At 32.2% G+C, this 26,088-nt stretch overlaps 2 protein-coding genes across 5 annotated transcripts in view; one reads left to right on the top strand and one right to left on the bottom strand.

Annotated features, from left to right (window-relative positions):
- Positions 1-10,186: 10,186 nt before the first annotated feature.
- LOC122566627 lies at positions 10,187-22,265 on the top strand. The gene is made up of 10 exons (XM_043724182.1): positions 10,187-10,198; positions 10,616-10,786; positions 11,496-11,751; positions 12,077-12,181; positions 14,488-14,672; positions 15,075-15,305; positions 15,615-15,752; positions 16,201-16,345; positions 16,430-16,607; positions 18,221-22,265. Exons 1-10 carry the CDS (start codon positions 10,187-10,189, stop codon positions 18,348-18,350), a joined length of 1,551 nt encoding a protein of 516 aa, XP_043580117.1. The 3' UTR covers positions 18,351-22,265.
- The window catches only part of LOC122567051 (vascular endothelial growth factor receptor 1), a 50,401-nt gene continuing 45,191 nt past the window's right edge, over positions 20,879-26,088 (bottom strand). For 3 of the 4 annotated variants that reach the window (XM_043725139.1, XM_043725136.1, XM_043725138.1), the window contains one exon: positions 20,879-25,941. In XM_043725139.1, coding sequence (XP_043581074.1) covers positions 25,249-25,941 — 693 coding nt within the window. In that variant the 3' untranslated portion in view covers positions 20,879-25,248. The remainder of the gene's footprint in view (positions 25,942-26,088) is intronic. The other variant, XM_043725137.1, reaches the window with a different exon arrangement.

The following is a 26,088-nucleotide window of genomic DNA, read 5'->3' as shown; positions in this document are numbered from 1 at the left end:
ATCCAGATACACTATGCAATAAAACCACCAAATGGCAAATATTTAAAGAAATAATCGAGAGTAAGATCAACTGCAACATCCCATTAAAAACACCTGAACACATTGAACAGGCAGTAACAACATTCACAGAAACTATTCAAGAAGCAGCATGGGCAACCACTATACCTGAAGCAACCAAAAGGCAAACAAAAATAATTCCACCAGACATCCTTGAAAAAATTAGAGAAAAAAGAAAAGCGAAAGCAAAATGGCAAAAACATAGATCACGAGAAAACAAAAAACACCTAAACAAACTTGCAAAGAGAATAAAAAACAAAATAAAAGAGCACAATAATAACGAATTCACAAAGTTCATAGAGACAGTCTGTGCACACGAGAACTACAACTACTTCCTATGGAGAGCCACGAAAAAAATAAAGAAGCCAATAAAACTGGACCCAGCAATCAGAAAAGCGGATAACACATGGGCAAGAAGCAACGAAGAGCAAGCTGAAGAATTTTCCAACCACCTATGCAACACATTTACACCATATAATATCAACAACAACCTCAATTGTCATACGGACGAGGATGCGCCAACCACTAGTACCTCAACTGACAAGCACTACACCATACCTAAAACAACAGCACAAGAAATTGGAAACATAATCGAGAAAATAAAAAACAATAAAGCACCAGAAATCGACCTAATCAATGGTAAAATCTTGAAAAACCTTCCGCTAAAAGCGATACGACTAATGACAATAATATTCAATGCAATATTAAGAATCCAATACTTTCCTAAACTATGGAAACTAGCACAGATCATAATGTTACCTAAACCAACAATAGAGAAGGAAAAATTAATACAAGGTCACCAATTTGGATTCAGAAACAAACACTCCACGATAGAGCAAATGCACAGGCTCATTAATGAAATAATACTAGTATTAGAAAACAAACAATACTGTGCAGCCCTCTTTGTGGACATCGAGAAAGCATTTGACAAAATAAACCACGAAAGCCTACTACAAACAATCAGGAAACAATTCCCGGAGCAAATATACCAATTAATAAAATGTTAGCAACATATCCAAATCGGCTAGCTGCGAAAACGATCAACACCTCAAACATGGAGAGAAGACTGAAAAGGAAACACCCCGTAAACCTCACAAAGGATATAACTTAACAAACACGAAGATGGTACTCCCGCTGGAGGTAGTTACCAACATGATAATCAAACAGTTAAAAAATTCTATCAAATGTCCAAATTAGACAAATTGAGAATGTAAAGAATTAAATAATAAAAAAAAAACTAACCTGCGTTCTCCACCCAGAGGACGCGAGCTGCCTATGAAGGTTTCCTCCATAAAAAGAAAAAGAAGAAAAAGGTGAACAAAAAGTACTAACAAATAAAACAACGGATTGGGCAACCTATAAAGAAATAATAGTCAATAACCTAAATTGTAATATAAATCACTATCTAAAAAATAAACAAGATATTGAAACTGCAGCGGAAACATTAATTACCATATTACAATCAGCAGCCTATACCACCACAAAATATAAGAAGATAACACTAACAACACGGTATCAAAAGCACATCATCGATTTGATTAGACACAGAGAAAAATTGAGAAAACAATGGCAAGAGACACAGTGGCCACAGTACAATATCAACTCAATAAACTCACTAACAAAATCAGAACTAAAATCTAAAAATCAAACAACAGCAACTTTGTAAATTTCATAAAAAATCTTCATGATACCGAAGAAACAAAGTACTTACTCACTTTGGAAATGTACAAAGAGATTAAAAAGACCAATTACTCCCATACCACCGATACAGGAACAAGATGGAAGTTGGACAAAATCTATACAACATTAGGCGGAGACGATGGCAGACTACTTACAAATTATATTTACAAATGAGCTGCACATTCTCTTAAATATAGAAAACAATAACCTATTAAGTCACGAAGCTAAAAAATAAAAAAAGAAAGAAATCACTGCTGTAATCAGACGCTTAAAAAATAATAAAAACCTGGATACGACCTAATAACACCAAAAATGCTGAAAGAACTACCAGGAAAAAGACTGAGATTCCTAACAATCTTAACTAACGATATCTTCAGATTGAATACTTTCCACAGATCTGTAAACCAAGTACTCAGTCCCCAAAAATTCTTCACACCCTCAATCTCCTATGCCCAGGCAGTTCAAGGAAATCAAACGAAAATTCATAGTGAACATTCTCAAAATAGTGTTCCCAGCTCATAAAACACGGACAACTTCACTAGACTCGAAAAACTAATCGAGAAACAATCTAAACAAATTAACAACTTATTATCATTATCAACATTATAATGCGCATAGCTCTTTGGAACACCAACGGTCTAGCTCAGCACAAATATGAACTAGAACTCTTCTTGAAACAACAGCAAATCGACATAATGCTCATATCTGAAATTCACTTCACCGATAAAAATTACCTGAAAATAAACGGGTATGACTTCTACCAAACCCAGTGGAAAGGCCCACGGTGGCACCGGAATTATTATCAAAATCAACATTAAGCACTACGAGCTTCCATCGTTCCAGAAGGACTACCTCCAAGCCACAAACGTAGCGATAGAAAATTGCCATGGTACAATCACCACTTCAGCTGTATATTGTCCTCCTAGACACTCCATTTCTAAAGAAGACTTTCATAACTTCCTTGACGCTCTGGGCAACAGATTCATAGCAGGAGGGGACTATAACGCCAAACACACCCAATGGGGCAGCAGACTTATCACAGTAAGAGGCAAAAATCTCTTGAATAGCATAAACACCAACAGACTCAACTACCTCACCACACACGAACCCACATACTGGCCCACAGACACTAACAAAATACCTGATTTACTAGACTTCTTCATAATTAAAAATATCTCGCCAAGATATGTCCAAATCAACTCCTCGGCGGAACTCTCTTCAGATCATTCCTCCTTTATTGCAATAATTACTCAACAATAAGCGATAATCCACCTAATGGCTTTATTCACAACCAACTCACCAACTGGCAGCTCTTTAGAGAAGTCTTTAATCACTCAACATCAGTCTTAATGTCCCTAAAAGCAAATGAAGATATTGAAACAGCCACGGAATACCTAAACACCAGTATAATAAACGCTATATACTCTTCCACACACATCAAAAGTAATATCAATAAACATGAATACCCCCATCACAAAAACTACAATAATGACTGTTTCCAAAAATACCTTGCCAATCTGTGTTCCACAGCAGACTCCAACAACTACTCATTATGGAAGGCCTCCAGGAAACTTACGCGTCCCCCGTAAACAATCCCACCAATTCGCTGTCCGCAAGGTGGATGGGCACGTAGCCCTAAAAAAAAAGCCAACCTGTTCGCCAAACACCTATCCAACGTATTTAAACCCCGTTCCTCCAATATTGCTCCGGAAATAACGGAATACTTGCACTCTCCCTTCCAAATGTCTCCTCCTATTGAACCCTTCACTTCTGTAGAAATTATAGAATTAATTCGTCGCCTAAATCACAGGAAAGCAGCAGGGCATGACCTAATATACAATAAAGCAATCAAGGAACTTCCCATAAAAGGGATTTCACTCATCACATCAATTATCAATGCAATCCTTCGTCTTGAATACTATCCGAAACCCTGGAAAATATCAATGATAACTCTCATCCCTAAACCCGGAAAACCAATGCACGAAACTAGCTCCTATCGCCCAATTAGTCTTCTTCCTACTTTGTCAAAACTATTCGAGAAGATGCTCACGAATCGGCTCCTTCCATTCTTAGAGGAATCGAAAACACTGTCAGATCACCAATTCGGTTTTCGGAAGCAACATTCAACGATAGAGCAAATTTATCGTCTAACACACAATATAAGCCGAAACCTAGAAAAGAAAAAATATTGCTCTGCAGTATTCTTAGACATTCAGCAGGCATTCGACAAAGTGTGGCATGAAGGACTTTTCTTCAAGCTAAAGAAAATCTTACTACACACCTATTACTCCATCCTAAAGTCCTACCTAACTAACAGACAATTCATGGTTAAATATTTAGACGCCACTACCGCAACATTTTCAATAGAGGCTGGTGTCACGTCGGTTCGAGATTATTTCATGTTCCGCACGTAAGGTGAGAGATTGGTACTTCGTTTATGATAATTATTGCAAAATTTATTATATAAACTGATAGAGTAAAGATACAGAATGTCGTAAACAGAACAGAAGAGACCAGAATAGAGTGTCGAGTACTGAATTGGAAGGTTTTTTTTATATCAAGCGTTTAGTTCCAGTGGTGGAGTTATCGCTGGATGCCTGTCGCATATGTATGCTGCTACTGCTTGATGACTATGGTATACGAAAGTGTGATTATCCTAGCGCTGTATTCCGAGATCCCTGTGACACTGGCATACCCCAAAGCAGTGTCCTTGGACCCCTACTGTCCTCAATCTACACTGCCGATTTACCAACCTTAACAGAGATGACAACAGCGACATTTGCTGACGACACAGCACTACTAGCATCCCACTCTCCAGCGAGGTCTCGACTCTATGGAAGAGTGGTTCCACAAATGGGGCTTCAAAATTAACGAAAATAAATCCACACATGTAACCTTCACGCTGCGAAAACAAACCTGCCCTGAGGTGGTCATTAACAGTGTTACAATTCCTAACGGGGATTTAGTCAGATATCTGGTAATGACTCTGGACAGGAGATTGACATGGAAACAACACATCATAGACAAATCGAAGCAACTCAAGCCTAACTCAAAAAATTCTACTGGCTCATTGGCTGTCGCTCCAACTTAAGCACACAGAGCAAAATATTGCTATATAAAGCCATACTAAAACCTGTTTGGACCTATGGGATCCAACTATGGGGAACTGCGAGTAACTCCAACATAGAAATTCTTCAACGATTCCAATCAAAAACACTAAGATCCTTAATAAATGCACCTTGGTATGTCACGAAACAATCTACCGCGACCTCAAGATACCCACTGTCAAAAAAGAGACATACAAGTTCAAAAGCAGATATAACACAAGAGTCAATAACCACCACAACCCATTAGTCACCCAATTACTTGACACGACGGATCAAGCCCGCAAACTAAAAAGAAAATACCCTTTAAATTGAAGCATTAAATTCAACTAGGATCAAACATAATATAAATTATTATAATCCAAATTACTGTACCCCACCAAATGAAGTTACTTATAATTTCCAATGAGAATTGCTTGTAAATTGACGACCAAAAAAAAAAAGCAAATCTGGAAATGTGCGGAAATAATATTGCTGCAAAAAATCAGACAAAAATCCTAAGCTACTATCCTCATATAGATCGATATCTTTACTCCCAATTATCTCCAAAGTAGCAGAAAAAGTAATACGCAGCAGATCAAATGTCAACTAAGCATCTAATCCCAGATCATCAAATCGGATATAGAAAGAATGAATCACAATACCATAGAGCAAATACACAGAATGGTAAACAACATAATCAAATAAATGGAAGAAGGCAAATATTGCACGGCATTATTCCTTGATGTAGAAAAAATCTTCGATAAAAGCATGAAGGTCTAGTAAAAATAATTACAAACAATTTTATCGAATGGCTTTTTACTGAATAGATCTTATTATACATCACAAACAGATATTTTTAATTGGTAACGTAACCTCCACGCTCAAAGAAATCCACGCTGGGGTATCACAGGGAAGCGTTTTGCAAGACGACACATCAATATTGAAATTGCAATAAAAGATCTACAAGATTATCTAAATAAAATATAAAGAGCTGGGCGAAAGAAAACAAAATCAAGTGATCGCACATTACCTTTGCTTTAAACAAGAAAGAAACCCCTAAGGTCAAATTCTTAAGTCAGGAAATCCAATAGACAACTTTCGTTAAAAACAATTAATTTCTCTTTCTTAGTCAACTTACAATTAGTTTCATTATTGCGTGATTTTGTCATTCTCATACTTGTCCATCTCGAATAGAAAAGTAGATATGAATGTTCCGTAGAACTGTAGAATTAAATAGGTTCTTGTAGCGTGGTATTCAATAGGTTCTTGTCTATGCGTGTGTGTAACCAAACAGGGCAGATCCCTAATTTTACGCTTAGATACATAGGCTCTTGTATATGCTAAATTGCAACAAAATAATTTTTTAACGACGATAATATACCCAATGTACAAAAAATATCGATTAATATAAATCACAGATAAGGTGCTGTTCTTAATTAAATAATGCAATGTAGTTTGTGAAACATTTATTAAAAAACATAAAAAGGTTTAATTTAACAATTATGCTAATAATTTTTGTTAAGTAAAAAAATTTTCGTTTTTTTATTTAGTTCTTGAATTCTTATATAGGTAGATCTCCGGATAAGGGAAAGAATAACTTCCAATGGGATTGTAACTTCTGAAATACTTAATTTCTCATTAGGAATTTCAGCAATATTTACAAAGCCATTTTGTAAAATACGCAAAAGGCCGTAAAGCATACTTTATACCATTTTACCATGATTCTATGCACTTTTCTGTATGGGATAACGAGTTGCATCGTTTAACACATTAAGCACTAAGCTTCTCATTGTTACTGGCCAAACTGATCAATACCACTTCTTGTCAATTTCACAATTTCATTATGTAAGTATGCGATTAATTCTCAAAAAATAAATTACTTATTTCCATGAGTTCATTTATTATAAGGAGATGACATATAAACAATAGTAAATTCCAAGGTAAATTTTAAAAATATTGTTTGCGATGTCATCACTTTCTCCCGTTTTCCAGTGCACAAAGTTAATTAATGTGGTATCTGAACGGCTTAAATAGAACTCCATTTTAAAAAACGCAATTGTCTTTCATGTTCTCTTTGTGTTCATTCGCAGAAAAATTAATGATACCATATCGTGTCTTTTTTTATGTCATTCAATCTTTGTTTGAATCATTTTTTCGTATATTTGTAAGCAATTTTCAAGTAATTTGACACGTTGTGTAGAATATTCCACATGCCAAAAAATAATCTTTTGCTTCTTTATTAATAACATTCTACCTATTTACTTTCTCTTTGATTGTAAAATATAAACATAAAGTAAATGTCAGAGTAAAAGCTAATAAGACTTTACATTTTTAAAGAAAACACGAGTTACATTACAACTCATTGTTCTTTTGATCAGTTTTCATCCTCGTGATGATTAAAAGAGCACGATATAAACTTGAATTTCAAGGTCGATCTTAATTATACTCCAACATTCTTCAATGAATATTGACCGAACCAATGTCCACTATGGAAGAGGAATACAAAAGTAGAAAGAGTTACATCTTTCCTCGTCTTTCGTACGATGAATTTTACAAAATAAAAGTTAAAGTATCCACTAAATTAATAATTTGTTGACATAAATAGTTAATAACTTATTATTAATAGTTGAAATAAAAGTTAATAACTTTTTATAATAAAGAATCTCGAACTGCATCGATTAATGTATTAAAAAATATATGATTCTACTTAAAAAGTTGATCGTTACATAACTTTTTTACGCCCATTTACAGAAAAACTGATAGTATCGCAAAATATCTCTCTTGAAGCGATTCGACTTTTATTTGAAACATTTCTTGCTACAGATAATAATAGTAACGTAAATCAAAATGTTAATAACTGTACAGAAAAGCTACGTAGCAAGTTATACGTAGTTATGTTACAGATCAAGTATTAGTAGACTTTGAAAAATCAAAGGAAATTACAAACACATGCCGTACATATGTATAACTTGTCACATCGTGCAATAATTACATAGTATTATGATATATAACATTTTTTAAACATGGAATATAATTTTGCTATATTACGTGCTATATACATATAGTATAGGAAACTATACAGTAGTCGCACGTTTATAAGACACTCTGTATAACTTTATCGATAAAACAACACACATGTTGTGAAAAAACGTCAAGTCACCTCGCAGATCCATTCAGTATTGAACAAAATTAAATTATGTTTATAAAATTATAAAGTGACTTTAATTTATATTAAATTAATATTATAATTGGTTAATCAAGAAAACGAAAGATGCGTTTATACAGTAGAAGAGTTTCACTTCGTGAATCATTTCTTGAAATACTAGCAAGAAGATCATTAATTCCAAAAAGAGTAAGTACATTTTGTACAATTTTAATAATGAATTAGTTTCTTTTAATTTTCGGTGAAAGATACATATTTGAATAAAATTGAAAGTTTTCGTTAATATTATTATTACATTTGTTGATTTTATAAAAATATATTCTATATTGAGAAATAAATTCAGTTGAATTCAATAAGTAATTCGTATATTTTTAAAATGTTTGCATTTAGAATGTCCTATGAATATCAGTACTTTTCAGCAACTAAAAAAATACAATATCACTGACATGATATACACGCACATATATATTGCATTACTCTACAAACCGTTCAAATAGTGATATTGGGGCAGGTCGAAAAAGGTTTGACGGGAGGCGAAATCAAAAATTTCCGGATTCCGGGACATGATTTAGGTATTAGCATAAGCGAGCAGTTTAACCTATACCCTGTACTTCGTTAGTGGTTTAACTTCGGATCGGCTCGGCAGCCCCAGATTCAACTATGTATACACTTAATACTTCATACATAGGGATAAAGAAGGCAAGTGGCATGACTGCCACGGAGTGATTCTACATCTCTGGACTGAAGGAGATTTGTTAAAAAAAAATGAAATTCAAGATCAGAATTTTTTTTATTTGAATTGTATTCTATTCATTACGAGGGCCAAATTTGTCAAAGGAACCATGGATTGCAATTCAACTGTTTTTTCGAAAAATGATGTTAAAGTTCCATTGGCTTTTCCATTGTCATGATTTACGATATGTTTACATTTTACGGTCAGATACAAAATAAATAACGTGATATTAATGAGAAAACAGGAAATTATAATATTTCTTAGCATATGAGACAGCCTACCTTAAATAGAATGAAGCAACTAACTTCATTTCATGAAATTACTTATTGTACAAAAAAGGACCTTTCAAACAAAAGTTGAATGGCGTCGAAGAGAGCACGACTTAATGTTATTGGTATGTTTGCAGTTGGTCGACTATGTTTTTTTTTTTTTTTAAATATAATCGCATTTCTTTATGCGTTGGCCGATGCATCTCGTTATTTCATATAGGAAAGTATCGAGATATTCATTCCAAAAACCGGTCCAAGATAGATTCATTGTTTCTGTTATTTCTTTAAAAAACACAATTTATTATAATGTTTCTTGAACCAATTGTTTTTTGTTTGACTAGAATACAATTCGAGCAAAAAAAGGTTAACTTTGAATTTCAAGATCTAGATCAATAGTACGGCAATTTTTTTAAACAAATCTCCAGCGATTCAGAGATATAGAATCACGATGTCATGGTCATGCCACTTAATTTCCTCGTATCCTGTATTTACTAATTGTAGGAGAAAATGAAAAGAAATGCTGATAATAATCCTTAAACGAATAACTACCATATTTAAAATTTGGAAGAAAGATTGTTTCTAGTTTGATAAAATATTTTTGAATTAATTAAAAACAAAATACTTTAATAACTGTATGTAAAAGACAAAGTATATAAAGCTAAAATTAAAAAAGTGTAGATAATTAAAAACACACTACATGCTACAAACTCTATACAAAAATACCAAATGTTTTATTGTTTCAAAGTACTGTATATTAGGTTGTCTACAAAGGAAATAACAGATGAAAATAATAATAATATTTCCTTATAAAATGAAAGAAATTTTTGGGACAATCTAATACATGTTCATATAAGTATATATTCAGATATAGCTATATATATTCATATAAAAGTTCTTAAATAATAATTTTACTATATGAACATCATTCGCTTCTTATTTGTAGTTGTAAATGACAAGAAAAAGAATTAGTTGTAAGTATGAAAAATACAATTATGAAATACTATAAAACACCATAGAGAATAAAAATATGTAATAATTAAACTTTTGTATTTATTGTTATTATCTATTTATATAATGAATAATTAAATAATTTAAATTTAGATATCAATTTAATATCTAATTTAGAAAAAAGCAAACTTAATTAAATTTATATTAATAAATTTAAATGGTTAGAAAATTTCTGAATGAACTGTAAATAATGATGTTGCAGGTAATTTAATTTTTGTATAACCAAAAGAAATGTTGTTTTGCTATTTATTTTTATTGCTTTTGGAATTTTGCGGATTTTGTGATAAAATATTCTTTGCGGCTATTTTTTATTATTAAAAATGACGTAAATAGATTTTGTGAATTAAAACAGTTTCTTAAAAAGTATAATTTTATTGAATAATTATCTCAATTCTGTCCTAGTAAATACAATGCATAGTTAGAATATGTTTGCATTTTACAGTCAGGTACAAAATAATGTGAAATCAATTCTTAACAGATATCTCACAATTAACAATTTTCGAGGTGTTATTTTTCCGTTAAACCAACGATATGATCACTGAAAATAATATTAATAATAATGTTAAAACATAATATTAAAATAATACGATAATAGTAATAATAATAACTAAAAATTTAGGTCAATAGGTTAAAGGGGATCTATCTTTTCCGAGCTGCAGTGAGACTGGTCTTGGAATATATCGAATGGTTAACTGAGAAGTCTGTAGTTGAAGAAGTCAGTGACGATATTACAATTAATATTCGGAAGGCACAAGAAAAAAAACACGAAAAGAAAGCTCTTACTCTAGAGGTTCAACATTTCTTTTCATTTATATGTATATATGTAACTAGACTGCGGATGTTTATGCATATAAAATAGTAAGCTTCAAGTACCAAATTATTGATTCTTAAACTATATAGCAACGAAAAGAGATTGTTTTACCATTTATTTTTCTTTTTCTTAGGATTTCGAAGGTTTCTGAAAATATTGTTTATGCGTATTTTTACTATTAAAATGGGAGGTAAAGTAATTTTTGTGAATTAAGCCATAATACAGATACGCAAAATATCTTAGCAATATATTCCATATAAATAATATACCGAGTGTTATATACGTAATAATATCTAGTAATAAATATTTAACAATGTTTTTACCGTTATTTTAGTCTATGTAGTTTGTGTTATAAAAATACGAGCACTCTGTTCAAATGTACAGTTGTTAACTGGTAACATTTGTATGTAATATATAACGCTTGTCCACTTTTTCAACTACTCGTTTTACAAAAAATTTAAGAAAATTTTACGTACGCTTATCACTTATGCATTCTCTGACAATCTATAAATTGTGCAGGAAACAAATCTCTGTTTAACTTCTGCTTCCTCAGTTCTATTCTTTGGAAATATGAATTTGTATAAACATCCGCAGTTTACTTATAATATGAAATACAATAAAACTAGAAATTGTCGTTAATCATAATTCATCTAAATAATTTAGATAAAAGTTGCACTTTATATTTAAGGATCGTTCTTATTTATTAACGAGGCCAGAAGACCGATCATCGGACGACAGAAAATATATATATGAATTATTTAAAAAGTTTCGCGTGTTCAAAAAATATCCTGAACATTTGAGAGAAATTTTAGCGGGGGTATGCTTTTATCAATATTTACGACCTGATCGCGTAATTGTGCGACAAGGTCGCGAAGCTGAAAATCTTTACTTCATTATAAACGGAGAAGTCAGCGTATCGAAAATAGTTATTGATCGCTGGACTGGTACGTAAAATAAATTTTCCTTTATATAAGTCTTCAAATTCTCCGTAAATGAAAATTACAGGCAAAAAATAAAATGTTTTGAATTATGTAAAGCAAAAGAAATTTATTTCGTATTTATAGTTGCTCTGCAATATGTTACAAATTTACTTTGTTTTGTAAAGTTACAAATAACTACATAAACTAACAAACGAAGTTTTAAATACAATATCTCTATTCTTTATTGTTGTCTTATTTTGACTTGCGCAAGGATTCCTTAAATTTTCTGAGCAGAAGTAGTTGTGTTATAAAAGCGTAAGGAAATGTTATAAATTCTATTTGTGTTTAGATGAATCGGAAGAGGTTGATATGGGCATCTTGAGTCCTGGCGATATATTCGGTGAAGTCGCATTGTTGCATGAAATACCAAGATCAGCAGCAGTATTTACAAAAAGTATGTATGTACAGTAGAACTACATATTTATTGCTTGTATTTTATTATAAATTTATCTACCATATAATATTGAAAATAATCTTGTATTGTTAAGTATTAATATCAAGTCAAGTTAATATTATTATTAGATTGTGAATTATTATGAATTCGTGCAACATTTAAAGATGCAAGGATGTATAGAATGCATATGTAGCGACACTCGACAGTAAACTTTCCAAGGGTTTCTATCCCGTGGCTCGCTACGCAAAGACCCTATTCTTCGGATAAGATGATTGCCAGATGTCCATACATCCTCACAGTATATTTTCAGCTAGCCTAAGGACCTGCTATAAATCTTAGGATTTATTTAGCTAAAGTTTTGTTATTAAATAGGCTTTGAGGTTCGATATTTAATTGATTCACACAGATTTAGTTTTGTATACTCTGTATTTCATCACCATGTACAGCCATTACAACACACCGGATACTCTCTGATAATTAACACGTGGCGGATGCGAAAACAAAAGAGCGTCGTTAATAGTCGTACCAACTCTGCATGTAGGAACCAACCTAACATTTATCTCAACAGGTTTTTCGAACGAACAAATTGCCTTTGTCTCACCAGTCCCTAAATCTATCATCTACTACTCAAGAGCGATTAGCATCCTTTCTCAACCACCAACATAGAAATTAACCAATTGACAGCAACATCCATTTCCCTTACTTTCTGAACGAAGGCTTCCCTCGACGATCCCGTATCCGATGATCTCGTATCCTTAGACACACCCCATCATAGTTTTCCTCTGTAGCATCATCGTGACGGAAAGTCAGTCGTTAGACGTCAGTCCGAGTCGATAGTTGGTAGTTAGCAGTAATAATTGATCCGAGTTTCTCGACATCTTAAGCAATCATCATTCGAACTTGTAATCGCGAATCACGAACCGCTAATAGTAATCGCGAGTTCCGCGCAAAGTGTACATATGGGGTATATGTTAATAAATATATATTGTTAAAAGTACTCAAGTGTTCCTTCCGCACCTATCACGACTTATCCACCTCACATATAATGTACAAAAATATATAAAATATCCAAAGTTATAATTTTTAATAGGTAAAATGGATCTCTCTTCAAGTTCTGCTTCTTCAGTTGAATCTGTGAAGATATAAAGCATAAACAAAATAAAACATAGATCCACACTATACATCTCAGTAATTTTGTTACAAAGCAATATCTCGTTGCTTTTGATGATACGAAGAAATGCTTAAGGAATGAATTGCTTGCTTCCAAGGGACAAATATTATAACGCGAAATATTTCTTTTATGGTTATATTTTTCGAGATTTAGATGTTTCCGTAACTTTTCAAAATTGAATCTTATACCTTTTGATATATTATTCGATTATTCGAAAGTTTTTTTTTTTTTTTTTTTATTTTTAAATAGATCATTTTACAATTTGTCCATTAGGACATATTCGAAAGTGTTGAAGTATTTGTGTCCTAAAATACCTAATTTAAGATTAGTATTATATAACATGTATTATATATATAGAAAAGGACTTAGTATAACAATACTAAGGTATATTTAACAATATAATATAACAATATAGGGTATAAAAAACGTATCTATAACTGTTAGGCGAACTGGAAAGCGAACGCGATTTTTAAAAACGTCAAAGACCTAAATTCTCTGGCGGTGTGCCCAACACAGTGAAAATAGGAGAAATCGCGAGTCTAGCAATTTTTGCTGGATTCGGATTGATGAACATGTAACAACCGTTTTGTGCGACGGAAAAGGATAACCTTCAATAATCGACACAAAAATATGCCGTACGGGTCAACGGGGAAGTCTTGTACGACTGCAGATAGTTAGGTAGCAGACAATGAACTTCGATTTTGATGGATGAGACTAAAGTTGCTAATTCGTCGATAACTATTTGCTCGAGAATGAGTTATGTGCCCCTCCCCTCTACTGTCTGTTTCCGTAGCCACAGCGTTTTCTAACTGCGTCATCCAAAAATAGCAATTTCTCCTTCTTTCATATCAGGCTATCTGTACTGCTATTAGTACTGCTATCAGTACTGCTGAAATCATTAAAAAATAAATTACGAAAATATTTAAATCTCGAAAAATGTGACTATGAAGAAAGAATGTTTCGCATCATAATAAGCTGTCCTCTCGAATCAAACAAATCGTTCCTTAAGCGTTTTCCCGTGTTACTAAAAGTAACGCAGATATATTGCTTTATAACAGAGTAACCGAGATTGTAAAAATATGCAAAATATACAGAAATATTATATGTAAGAAACATAATCTTGTTTTGCTTATAGCCGCAGTAGATTTGATCCGCATTCCTCGCTTGGAATTCGATGACGTTTTGCGGTCTCCTTTAAAAAGAGAGTGGGACATATTGCAGGATGCGTTAGTACATTTCAATTATTTTAAATGTTGGGACGAAGAAACAATACGAGAATGTTGTATTCTCAGTAAATTAAAGGATTTTCAACCTGATGAGGTATAAAATTACATTACCTAAAATAATATTCATAATATTAATATCACAGAAAAAAAAAATTAAGTATCCTTACATTTGTTATATTACATTAGTAACTAAAGACTTTATGAATGCTTGCGACGGGACAATGCTAATACAACAACGAAATTTTGTATTTCCAGTTCTTCCGTAATAAAGATTTCATTATCGTATTATTGAGATTTTTCTGATTAAAACGAGGCCAAATATGATATTATTATAAAATTGAATTATGTTAATTTGGTTTATAGTTCCTTCTTCATTTATGAGATAATTCAAGCATCAAAGATATATCTTTTTCTTTATGATAGTTTCTGCAAATTTTTCGTTAAATACTATTGAAGCAGAATAAGTGTAAATTGAATGACAAAATAATTATTTAAGGTTTTGTTAGGTGATGGTAAAGGAATGGTGAATCATGTCCATTTCCTATTAGAAGGTGAATGTCGTCTGATAGAACACATGATTGTTCGTAAAACACATTCTGTTTATGGAACTCAATACGAATTATACGATCCTGAAAAGGATAATGCAAAGAAGGAACCCAGATTATTAAAGAGCTTAGAAATGGCTACAAAGATGGACGAATTAGAATACGAATATGAAACTACCAAAGTATGTTTTATATACTTATAATACTTAATAATAGTGATAAATGTAATTTGTAATAATATACAGGGAATAGGACTAAATTTTGTATTTTTTATTTTATTCTTATTTTATTTACTTGTATTTTAGTTCTAGAGCCTACTATAAGAAGACTGTTAAAGACTTAATTCCTGTCAAAACATTTTTTTCTTACAGTAGATAATTTATCACCACTTCGCATTTGTAGATTAAAATCGGACTTCTGTATAATGTAATAATATATGTACAATAATACCGAATGTATTTCATATTATAACTTTTCACCTAATTCTAAAGGCAAATGGCATTGACGATGCTATCGACGGAAGTCGAGATTTCATAGATTATGCACAACTCTTACTATCATCGAAAGCAACTGATAGGAGAATGGATTTTGAACGTTCAAGCGTCATTACAACTACATTATTAGATGTCGTAAGTACAACACCAGCAAATATTATTATATCTTCATATTATTTAAGACAAAGAATGCAGCAAAGGAAGTTGAATGTAAGTACAGTCAGTTACAAAAATCTACATTCGTACATTCTTTAAATATAACGTATTATAAAAAATGGTAGCTCTACAAATGGTAGATTTTTTGGCATATTAAAACACAATTTAACTACTTTCATCTTCTTTATTAAGAAAAAGAAAGTGAAAAGATATAAAATACTGGAAGTAAAATATATTAGCATTGGAAAAATTCATGGTTTTGCCATTTCTAATGTAATTTTATCTCATAATTTTTATAAATTTTGTTTTAATTTATTAATTTCTTTTTAGAAATTTAGTAATTTTATTGATATGTAAGTACCGTGACTGACTGTAAATAGAAAATTTATAAATTGGACATTGATCTTGACAACATATAAATCTACAGATGAATGAATGGCAAAAAATTACGGATGTAGCAGAAATGTTGATGAGAGAACCTTCATCAACTTCTCAGCAACGTTATCCGACTGACGTACGTACAATATTTATGCAAATTTGTACGTTTAACAGGGGTGCGTGTTTCGGCTTAGGTAATATTTTACTAGATTTATTTGTCTAAGAATTTTCTTAACAAAAATTATCTCTATAATAAAATATTGTTACCCATGAATTAGGAGAAAATATGGTTAATCGAAGAATAGTAGCTACTTCATCCGTAAGATGTTTTTTGGTTCCGCGGTATTGGTTGAGAATTCATAATCGTGCAAATATTTGGGAACGCGTAAAGTTGTTCTTGGATTCCAAATTTCCTACTGAGGGGCAATTATTTGAAAAATTTGTAACGAATCGCAGGTATGTCATTTCTCGTTATTAAATGCAGATTTTTGTACATTTAAGAAAAATTTATAACAATTAAAACAATTAAAATTAACTAATTAATTAATTAACAATTAAAAACAAAGATTGACCAGAGAGGTGGGGAGAGGACTATATAAGGGCAGTTCCATTTGGACTGTGAGTTAGTTATTGCGTTAGTTATTGAGTTAGTAATTGAGAGAGTTATTGAAAGAAGTACGACTTGTACGTGGAGTCACACCAGGGTCGTGTATCACATCGGATTCGTCTTCCCGTTGGTTGTGGATCGACATCTCGCTTGTCCGATTGCCGTTATTACCTGTAACCTCTTGTAATCATCACATCGGTACCAATAACGATCGGCTAGAATACATGACGCCGATGGTCAATTCGAATGAAGATTCGTCGAACGCTCAAAATTCCAACGTTAACCCGACATATATATATATATGATATCATATATATATCATATATATGTCGGAGATAAAAGGACACCGAAGCCTCCCCTTTGAAATTTTGGGAAAATCCCTTAATACTTTAATCTAGATTCTACCATAGCCGCAATTAAGCAATTGTCGTCATTCAATCCGATTGTAGTTGTTCGAGATTTGTGATAATGAGCTTGGGCTCGAGGCGACAATCAGTCGCCAAACGTAGCCGCGGTCAAAGGATGAACGTTTTGTCTAACAAAGGTATGGAGTAATAGTATAACTCTCCTTAAAAAAGAAATAGCTGTAGTGGCACTCGACAGTAAACATTTCAACGGTTTCTGTTCCATGGCTCGCCACACGCAGACCCTATTCTCCGGGTAAGATGATTACTAGATATCGATGCATCCACAGTACATATTCAGCTAGCCTGAGGACCCGTTATAAATCTTAAGATTTAGTTAATTAAAACCCTTCAAACAGACAAACAGTCTTTGTCCCAACTACGGGAAGATAGGGAAAACCTGTTTTCTCACGAACGGCGCTTCCCGCCAGCAAATTTCCCTCGAGGGCGGCTAGCATCCTTTCCTAACCACCGATATGGAAATTGACCAATTAACAGTAACGTCAATTTACCTCACTTCTGAACGAAGGCATCGCTCCACGAGTCCTTAGACACACCCCAATATAGCTTTTCCTCTGCAGCATCATCGTGATGGAGAGTCATTCTCTCGCGAGGTCGCATTAGCGAGTTACATTGTGTCTTTACGCTCGGTGGATATTCTATGTTTTAACAAAGAGTTAGTTCAGTAACACTTGTACCGTAGACAAGGAAGTTGGGTACAACTTGGACTTTGGAAGGACGCGCATTTTGTTATCCCGTTGACCGCGGATTCGTTATTGAAGCTAGGATCATTGTCATTAGCGTCTCGAGTATCTAATTATCACGGTTACTTGTCGAAATCTGTAATAATCATATTTGCACTAGTCGATATCTTCTCTATTGCATAACAACAATGTCTAATCACAACGAAGATTCGTTTCACGCCCCTAACCTCAACCCTAATCATAACGTGAACCCGACATATATATATTGCTGAATCGTTAGAATTGATTTTAAAAGAAAACATAACTTATATTTGCTAATCTCTAATTATAATAATATATTTTCACATATTCCAGATGGCTAGAGTACAAGAAGACTTTAATTGAAGATATAGGTAGACAAGGTCGACGTGTTCATAGCAATGTAACAATACATGATGTTCCTTATGCGATTAGGATTGCCAACGACATAGGCGTGGAAATGTAGTCCTATGATTTTTTAATAAAAAGACTGCGGATATTTATATGTTTAAATATGTAAGAAAGACATGACATCTGTAATATAAAATATACACACACATAATATATATATATATATATATATATATAAAACATATATAAAACATATATATATATATATACGCGCGAAAAATGGACAAAATATGTCGGCGATATGTTTTATATAATTTTAATATATTGAATATTATTTATTACATAATATTTAGTAATAGATATTCAACAATACTCTTACAATTATTCTAGTATGTATAGTTTGTATTACAATAAATTACAAGTACTCTGTCCAAATTTGTAGTCTTTAACCAATGACGCTTTTTGACGCTTTTTGACGCAATGACGAAATTGCTTTTTGATTGTTTGAAGAAGTTTTTTATGGTTAACTTTGACGAATGCTTTTTCGATATCCATAAAGAGTGCCGTGCAGTATTGTTCTGTTTCCAGTGCCTGTAAGATTTCGTTGACGAGTCTGTGCATTTGTTCTATTGTGTAGTGTTTATTCCTGAATCCAAATTGATGGTCCGGTATTAGTTTTTCTTTTTCTATTGCTGGTTTTAGGTGGTTATATATTATCTTTTCTAGTAATTTGGAAAACGCAGGTAATAATGATATTGGCCTGTAGGATGCAGTTAAATGTGGGTTTTTGTTTGGTTTGGGTAACATTACGATCTGTGCTATTTTCCAGAGTGCAGGAAAGTACGGTATTCTTAGAATTGCGTTGAATATTATCGTTGTTAGTCTTATTGCCTTTGGGGGGAGGTTTTTTAAGATTTTTCCATTGATCAAGTCATATCCTGGTGCTTTATTTGTCCTTTGTTGCCTTAATTAACTTTTGTAACTTCTTGCTCTGTTGTGCTGAGCATGGAGCAGCGTTTGTCAGTTGTGTTGCTGGCATTTTTCACTTCTTCATTTGTTTGCCATCTGGGATTTCTGTTATTAATTACATACGGTGAAAATGTATTTTGTAGATGCTTCGAAAATTCTTCTGCCTGCTCTTCATTGCTTCTGGCCCATGTGTTGTCCATTTTTCTGATTGCTGGGATTGATTTTATTGTTTTCTTAACTTTGTTAGTGACTTTCCATAGGGAGTAGCTGGTATTCTCATGCGCGGATAGCGATTCGATGAATTTTGAGAATTCGTTATTATAAAGTTCCCTTATTTTATTCTTTAATTCCTTTGTAAGTTTATTTAGGTTTTTCTTGTTTTCTCGTGTTCTCTGTTTTTGCCATTTTGCTTTCGCTTTTCTTTTTTTCCTGATTTTATCTAGGATGTCCTGTGGAATAATTTTTGATTGCCTGCTATTTGATTCATAGGTGGTGGTTGCCCACGCTGCTTCCTGTATTATTTCTATTACAGTTGCTACTGCCTGCTCAATGTGTTCAGGTGTTTGCCAATTGGTGGTTTTATTGCAAAGCGACTCTGACTTGTTATAAAGTAGTGGTTTGCTTGTATATTCTAATATAATTGGTGTATGGTCGGAGTTAAGCTCAAGGCTGGTTGTTATTTTTAATTTGTTTACGTTTAGTCCTTTTGTTACTGCAAAATCCAACAGGTCAGGTGTTTTATTGAGGTCTGTCGGCCAATACGTTGGTCTTCCTGTAGATAGTACGTTGAGGTTGCTGTTATATATTAGAATATATTTTACTAGTATTCTGCCTCTCGGTCTGTTAATTCTCGAACCCCATAACGTGTGCTTTGCGTTAAAGTCTCCTGCTGCAATATATTTGTCGCCTAATGATTGGAAGTACTCTTCCCATTTTTTAAGCGTCATTTTGTGTCTCGGTGGTGCATATACTGCTGATATCTGGAAGTAATTGTCATTGGTTTGTATTGTGACAGTGGTTGCTTGTAAGTATTCTTGATTTGTTTGACTATGTAGGTGATGCTTGATGCCATTTTTTATTATTACTGCAGTTCCTCCATGTGCTTTGCCTGAGGGGTGTTTAGTGTCGTAGATGATGTAGTACGGTATTTTTATGTAACTTTTTAGAATGAAATGTGTTTTTGAGACAAGTAGTATATCAATATTATTTTTATACAAAAATGTTTTAGTTATGATAACATATGTGATTCACGTTGCGGGCTAGTGACGCGATAGGTCAATTCGAATTCGAAATACAAACTGCTACGTCTTACATTTAACAGTCAACATTACAAATACGCTGTTTAATGTGGTTTATACTTGATGCCAATTAGATATTATTATTGTTAGCACTTTACATAGTTCCGATAAATTAAATTAATTTGATGAGATAAATACATTGCAATAAGTAAGTGATACGCAATATATTTTTGCATACGTTTTCAGACATAAATATGCGAAACATACGCGTTATTCAAAAAATAATATATGAACAACATATTTTTATAATTTTTTTAATCATATAAAATTTCTATCCAGGTTTTACTTTTTTACTTGCATTCTTGCATGAACATTCGCAGTCTAGTCATAAAAAACATGTACTTTATTGCTATGTTGTTAAGAACAAACACACAAGTATTGCGAAGAAGGTAAAAAATTTATTATACAAATTTTATACATTCTAAACGTAAACGTTAGACAATTTAAATTAGACCGACACACGCGTTTCGTCATGATGTTCTCTTATCTAACGAGTAGAGTTGTGTAATTAAGATTAAAACACATTGTACATCTTTGGCTATAATTAAATATATAAAATTTTTCCAAATTCGTACCTATTAGATTCAAATTAAATCCTGCGTTCAAACTTATAACGCATTGAGTATCGTATTGATAAACGAAACCATTTTACTCAAACATTATGCTTTTATAAATTGTATAGATCTGAAACATTTTGTTATTGTTGTTTAAATATTTTGTTGTCAATTTTTCAAAGATATAGTAATTAGTGATAATTAAATCTCTCTTTAACAAGTAATAAGTACATTATTAAAAGTATTCACCAACGGCATGTTCTCTCTGTATATCTATGTGTCTTTATATCTCATCAATACGATTTCACATTAATTCGTACAACAATACTATTAAAAAATATATATACTCATCGAATTGACGATACTTTCCTCCTTTTTTGAAGTCGGTCTAAGTGTGGCGTAATATCATATCGAAATATCGAAGTATCTCCATACATACATATTTGGAATTTGATTCACATTTTCATTCTAAGTATAATAAAGACTACAGGGAAAAACCATGTTAAATCACATTTTTACTTTTTAGAAAACAAACAACTGTAAAATTCTATTACACTACCAATTAATTCCAAAACTATCTATTTGGTTTCTTCGATTAAGTGTTTTTACAGCTTCTTAAATATTAAAAAAATATTGAATGTCAGATTATAAGATTAGGTTCACAATATTATACAAGTTATAGGCATTATTGGTTTTTGCGTTATTGGCTTTTTGATCATAGTATATAAAAATACATTCTTTTAGCTACCAAATAAGAGCCATCAAAATAAGAAAATCAACAGAAGAAGAATTATCATGATTTCTTCTTGTGATCCTCAACTGAGGATCTACGTGCACGTTTGAAGACTACATATGAAAGGCATGATAAGTCCACTTTTGCTAATTCTCCAACTCTTGATTCATAGATGACTCACAAGAGCTTAAGTTTAGCTACTTAATTTTAGAGTTTGGTTCATTTTAATTTGTATTCCGTGTTTTAAATATAAAGATCACAATTACCATTTATCGCATAAAAAATAGAATGCAAATTAAAATTAAACATTCTAAAACGAAGTAATCTAGTACATACCTAAATTAAACTGTATGGGCCCGCATGACTCAACGACATCGAAAAGAGAACAACCTTTTAAACTTCCGAAAAATAAATCATAGATTCGTGAATTATTGTAAAAAATCAGACGCATACAAATTATTATAGCGATGGATAATTGTGAAATGATCATAATAATGAAAAAAATATATGTCTAATCTTAAAATCAAATAACAGTATAATTTTGGTAGTATGGGATTGATATATAAACCACTGAATTTTAAAAATTACAGTGAATGATATATAAAATCGTAAAATTGCTCTTTTATGAAGAAGTACAAAGTATGCATATTTTTCTCCTGATAGTCTTCATTTGGGAGAGATGCTAACATTTTATTACCTATTTAACGTATAAAACATAAACTTGAATAAAATCGTTTAAAATCAAATTATAGATTTCGTAAGAATATTAAATATTAATTGAACATTGATATAAAAAGACTTAGAAAAATTAGGGAGTTATTTCCAAATACTTCAAAGTGTACGATATCTGATTACGACTAATGCTTAAATCATATTAGAAACAGTAATTTATCAATAAATGCATACTAATAACGTATTTTTTAAATTTTAATTTCTCCTGTTAGTTTCGAAATAAGTTTCGATTCGTATGCGATGTATCAATTGTTTAAACAGGTATTAAAAAGTAGTGAACTTGTAGAAATATTTCATCCTCTCCAATTTCGGTGATTTTGGAATATGTTATAAAAATCAACATTTTGCACAATTTGTTCCTATATACAATTTTCCTATCTACAATTAGACATGTAAGACTCCAAGCAATGTCTGTTATAATAAAAGTGTTCCTGGCCGCCTTGTAACGGTCGGATTCAAAAGTCAAACTCACACCTAAACCCAATATATTGATGATGCTCGCTTTTAATTGAGTTATAAGTTACAGCAGATATTTTTTGGAGCCTCCCATATCCAATGCACGAGGCCTTTAAGCTTCGACTGAACCTAGTTTATAAAATACTGACGCATAAGCGGCAACAGACACACAACTATAGACAAAATTCACTATAGTGATGTAGACAGTTTTTTACAAATGTCTTGGAAACTAAGCGAAATCGCTGGTTATATGTATAGGAAAAAGTTATCTAAAGTGTTGATTTCTATAACGTATTACAAAATTATCGAAACTGGAGAGGATAAAACTTTTCTATAAGTTCATCCCTTTTTTTTGTTTTATTACCTCAATTAGCTTTAAAATTAACATACAAAATTTATTATTATACAAAAGTATTTTATTTTTTTTTCCTGTATCAGATAATAATATCAGAATGTTTAATTTTGAAAAACGAATAATTATGTATCCTTAATTCTTCACAATTTTATTTTCTGTCATTTTTGTCAAATATGTCTCTTTTCCGAAAGGTTATCATGCAGTATTGCTCATATTAATGAAATATTTTATGAATATTCAAAAGCTCGTTAAAAAGATCAATCATATATATTATATAACATACATATGTTTTTTATCTCGTTCGTCAAATCATTTTAAATGATTTTCGTCATGGCACATTAAAGATGGAGCAACATGCACAAATGCAAAAAGTGACATTTAAAATCAATCATCTTGTTTAAACACATATACACGCTCACGCACACGTAAGAGCTCACCCTCATGCACATTAATAGTAAACAGTAGTGATGGTTACTTGATTCTCAACTTTGAAGCTATTCAAAGTTTTTTAAAACTACGAAGATTCAAATCATTTTGAACACAATCCAAAGCTTAAAATTCTGATACGTAACTGATAAGTCCTGAATTTTCAACCTTGATTCTTTAAATTTCATAAAACTATGGAATCTACTTTGTGAAGAAGAAGTAGTAGCAAAAGAATATTAGACAAGTCGTTTGGATTCTCTTTAGTACTTGCTACGTTAATAAGAAGAATTCAATGATGTAAACTAATTAAGCAATCTTTAATGGTGCTTTAATGCAATATTGGCCTATAATGAGTTAATATTTTATGTCAATGTACCACTTAGGCAACAGTAAATCAAAGTACTTGAAATATTCAATAGAATATTTCTCAAGGTCTGTAAACCAGTAGGTTTATCAGTAGATATCCTTAAGAGTTTCATATACTACCAAAATTTTCAAGGCCTTCAAACAAGACTGATTAAAACTGAAGCAACAATGAAGGATTTTCATGTTTTATTTTTCTTGAGAAAGTTACTAATTGTTGTCGCCCACTGTTCTGAACTTTGATTATTTGCTTGCTAAGCAATTGCTTTAACACATTAACCAATACTTTTCAAAACTCCTAATAATGAATATGATTACTGCCCACAGTAACAAAAGCTACTGCTTATTGTCTGTTGTTGTCTGAAATGGTAAAAATAAAAAAAGAGAAAAGATAAGCAATATAAAGCAGCACTTTACAACAGAAAGAAATGTTCATTTAGTATATACACTTTTTTAAATGTTTTATGACATTTTTTTATGTGGACAACTAGAAGTAAATTTCACTATGAAACTAAAACTTATATACTCCTCTGATTATGTTGCTTCAGTGTAAACAAAATGTTTCTACAAGTTGATATTTATTGAATACTGTTTGGAACATGCAGCAACAACAGGCAACAGAACTTCTCTTTGTTGTTTCAACAAGGACACAGTTTAAGATTTAAATCATATCCAAAGTGATTCAATTTTCTTGTCACATTTATTGGCTACAAAAAAAGTATTTGCACATACCCTTACATACCCAATGAAGCATTTTTTAAATCAAGTCCTATACATTTTATTTTCATATTATTAAATTTTTACAATCACATAAAAATGCATATGTACTATTAAATGATACAAAATTTTATATACTTGGACCTAACTAATTAATATGTGAATGCTATGATAAATATGTACAGTAGTGTATAAATACTTTTTGTAGCCACTGTATACAGATTCTAATTACTACAAAGTGTTTTAGATCCTATCGGTAGGAGACAGTAAAAAGATGTATTATTGTTCATTTTTCTCCATTTACCATATCCATATCCACATGTCTATCCATGAAAGCCCCCCTGAAATAGACATTCCCTTCAGTTAATCATCATTATAAAACAATTGTCAAATTTTGTTCATGCACAGGTTCAGACTTTCATCTGATCTCTTTCGCAATTAGCCATCACCACGTAGCTAGGATTGCTAAAACTGGCTGGCATGTCTAACCTTAAGTCATTCTTCTGCTTCGGCATGTTTACGTAATTGCCCTGTGTCCTAATGATGGCTGGTATGAAATCCTTCTTTGATAACGTGTTTCCATTATTTAATATTTCAATGTCGTCAGAATCCTTCTCATTCTTTTCATTTTTCTCGTTTAAATCTATCAACTGAACATTTCGTGGAGTATTACAATATGCGAAATCCCTATTGATGGGCTGATGATCTATTAGTTGATTCTTCATTGTCTCTTGCTGTCGGACGAACTCTGCTCGCCGCGCGTGTACGTTAATTGGTTGCAGATAAGGATCCTCTTCTTCTGGTTTCTTTAACATTGGTGACAATTCTACAGCGTCTTCTGAATCGGAAGTAACCGGAAATTTAAAGTGCGTTCTCTCTTGATTAGGTCTAGGACTAAATATTTCTGAATCGTACCCACTCTGGCTAGTGGGACTCATGCACAGGTACGTTGTGTTTGAAGCGGGCAAGTTTGAATAATCGTGAATGGGAGAAGAGAGTGCTGCGTGATCAGGTGCGGAGAGCATAGTTAGATAGTCGCTCCGACCACCTTCCAGCAACGACGTGTTCATGTCCATGTAAGGATCGTTTAGACTAATGTAATGCTGCAAATCAGATAGATATTTAATGTGTTACAATGAGACTATAACGACGTGCAAAATGCTATGAAATATAATGTTATTGGAATATTAATGAAATTTAATTAAATGTTATGGAAGACAGTAATTTTATTGCATAGTAGATTTAGTAAA

Source organism: Bombus pyrosoma, linkage group LG4 (assembly GCF_014825855.1).
Source record: "Bombus pyrosoma isolate SC7728 linkage group LG4, ASM1482585v1, whole genome shotgun sequence".
Lineage (NCBI taxonomy): Eukaryota > Metazoa > Arthropoda > Insecta > Hymenoptera > Apidae > Bombus > Bombus pyrosoma.
This window is presented reverse-complemented; position numbering and strand designations above follow the sequence as displayed.

Coding starts and splice junctions, on each gene's coding strand:
- LOC122566627 (XM_043724182.1), top strand. Junction 12,182..14,487: donor AGCAGCAGTATTTACAAAAA/GTATGTATGTAC, acceptor TTTTGCTTATAG/CCGCAGTAGATTTGATCCGC. Junction 16,346..16,429: donor GGGTGCGTGTTTCGGCTTAG/GTAATATTTTAC, acceptor CCCATGAATTAG/GAGAAAATATGGTTAATCGA.